Source organism: Coffea arabica, chromosome 10c, assembly GCF_036785885.1.
Source record: "Coffea arabica cultivar ET-39 chromosome 10c, Coffea Arabica ET-39 HiFi, whole genome shotgun sequence".
Classification (NCBI taxonomy): Eukaryota; Viridiplantae; Streptophyta; class Magnoliopsida; order Gentianales; family Rubiaceae; genus Coffea; species Coffea arabica.
Genome location: NC_092329.1, coordinates 5,972,757 through 5,974,998, shown reverse-complemented (window position 1 = coordinate 5,974,998; position 2,242 = coordinate 5,972,757). Strand labels below are relative to the sequence as shown.

Genomic DNA, 2,242 nt, shown 5'->3' with positions numbered 1-2,242 from the left:
CAAATCCAATGGTGGAAAATGACTCATCACGAAAGCCGCGGAGACACGCAGCCGCTCGAACCCAAAGTTTGGAAGATATATTCCGTCTTACCATCCATCATCACGAACTCGTCTTTTAACCCCACCATAAATTATTACAAACATCACATCACTTTACACTCGCACTCACAATTTCCTAGTAAAGAATAAATCAATTTAACCAACCATAGTTTTTTTTTTCTTTTTTTTGTTTGAGGGTAACCAACATAATTACTTCACTTTTTTCTCAAAAAACCCTTAAGCTGATCTAATATATCTTTAAACCATAGCAGAGGGATTAGGGCAAAATGACAGTTTTCATTTCCCCGATGTTGGTAGTCATCATTTAGCTATCAACACCAAAAAAAAATAATAATAAAGTGTGGAATTATTACCTACGCCAGATATTTATCACATGATTTGAGCTTCATAAATAACAATTAAATATTTTTCTTATACATACATTGACTAGTTTTTTTCAAATATCCTCACTACCTTCCAATGATCCCTACATCTCCACACCTTCACAATATATTAAACTAAACTCAGACTATCAATAAAATCTAAATTTTAATACTCACACAATTAAATGCCTCAGGAAGTAAAAATTATTATTGTAAAGTGTAAAATATTAATAAATAGATAAAACCCAAATGGTTTAATTATGATAGCATATTGTTGTGTCCCGCACACTTCTACAGTGCAACTCCCCACTATAACTTCAACGTCACCCCCGCTTAGGCTTTGGTCCCATTCACCCCTATTCTCCTATCCTCTTTCCTGTACTACTAGTATTTTGCTTTTGCTTTGGCTTCAAGAAATCCAAAAACACACCGAAACTTTTAGCTAATTAAATTCGAGGGAAATCAATATAAGATTACCTGAGAAGAAGAACAAGAAGATGAGCTGCAATGGATGTAGAGTTCTCCGAAGAGGATGCAGCGACAAATGCGCCCTTAGGCCCTGTTTGGGCTGGATCCCCACTCCCCAAGCTCAAGCCAACGCCACTCTTTTCGTCTCCAAGTTCTTCGGCCGCAGTGATCTCATGTCCTTCATCACCGCCGTCCCCGACTCCAAAAAACCTGGTAACTGAAGATCAATAGCAAATGAGAAATGCATCGTTTGGAATTTTGCTTAATTTTTTTAAGGAAAAAAAAAAGTAGAAATTTTAATTTGTTTTATCTTTTAGCTTTATTTCAGTCGCTGTTATATGAAGCATGTGGTCGTACGGTGAATCCGGTGAGCGGAGCGGTAGGGCTATTGTCGACTGGGAACTGGCCAGTGTGTGAAGCGGCGGTGGAAACAGTCCTCGCCGGCGGAACGCTGCGGCCTATGAACGGTGTCGGAGTATTGAGTCCTGATTCGAATGAAGCCTCGGAAGCATTCTGTAACAGCGGCGGCTTGTGGAGAGTTCAACCGCCGTTTTTCATGCATGGATCGGACGGTGATGAAATGATGGTTGAATTTGAATCTGATCAGAATATGTCTGCGTCGGCCTCGTTTCGGTCGTCGGAGGCGTCTGACGTGTGGGGGAGTTTTGGAAGCTGTGGTATTGAAGGAGTTGGTGGAAAAGAGCCAAAGCTTTTGAATCTTTTTGTGTAATTTCGCTGAATTTTGTGGCGGTAGTTACTAGCATATGACTAACGAGTGAACTCGGAACTCGGTTATTTTGTAGCATGTGGCTGAGTTCTGGAACCCGGTGAGTCGAGAATCGGCTAATTGTTGTGGTGGTCTGAGCTGTTAGCTGACCTGTTATGACTATTTTTGCTTTTTGGCGAATAAATAATTCTAATGGACTACTACTAATCATAACTCGTAATTTTTATGGAATTCCATCTGCAAAATATAGAACGGCCTTTGAAACCATAATAATAATAATAATATATTAATGCCTTTCAGTTTGAGAGAGAAATTATTGAGGGTTTCAAGTGTCATTTAATTGCCTTCTTCATGAAGGGCTTGCGTTTAATCTCGAAGGATAAACAACAATAATCATCACGTAATATTTGTTTTGGTAATAAGAATTGGTAAATTACTTGAGCTTATGGACATATTTATGAGAACAATCAAAATTTATGAAACCAATTGAGTATAATTTTTAAATCACGTTATGAAATGACTCAATATTTTATACACTGATAATTAATATACACTATCACTATTGAATCTATGATATCTGTGTAAAAATTGAATTTATTCTTCATCTGACGATGCTGTGTATAAA

At 37.8% G+C, this 2,242-nt stretch overlaps 1 protein-coding gene across 2 annotated transcripts; it reads left to right on the top strand.

Moving 5' to 3' along the window:
- The first annotated feature begins 919 nt into the window (after nt 1-919).
- LOC140015665 (LOB domain-containing protein 38-like) lies at nt 920-1,824 on the top strand. 2 transcript variants are annotated; one of them, XM_072068413.1, is made up of 2 exons: nt 920-1,103; nt 1,208-1,824. In XM_072068413.1, exons 1-2 carry the CDS (start codon nt 920-922, stop codon nt 1,618-1,620), a joined length of 597 nt encoding a protein of 198 aa, XP_071924514.1. In that variant the 3' UTR covers nt 1,621-1,824. The 2 variants fall into 2 exon arrangements, with proteins under 2 accessions (XP_071924514.1, XP_071924515.1); XM_072068414.1 differs by having other exon boundaries at nt 930-1,103; nt 1,219-1,824.
- The last annotated feature ends 418 nt before the right edge of the window (nt 1,825-2,242 follow it).

Bases quoted from the DNA above. Each gene is read 5' to 3' on its own strand.
- LOC140015665 (XM_072068413.1), top strand. From the start codon at position 920: ATGAGCTGCAATGGATGTAGAGTTCTCCGAAGAGGATGCAGCGACAAA. The intron at 1,104-1,207 runs GTAACTGAAGAT...TTTATCTTTTAG, and splicing joins CCCCGACTCCAAAAAACCTG to CTTTATTTCAGTCGCTGTTA.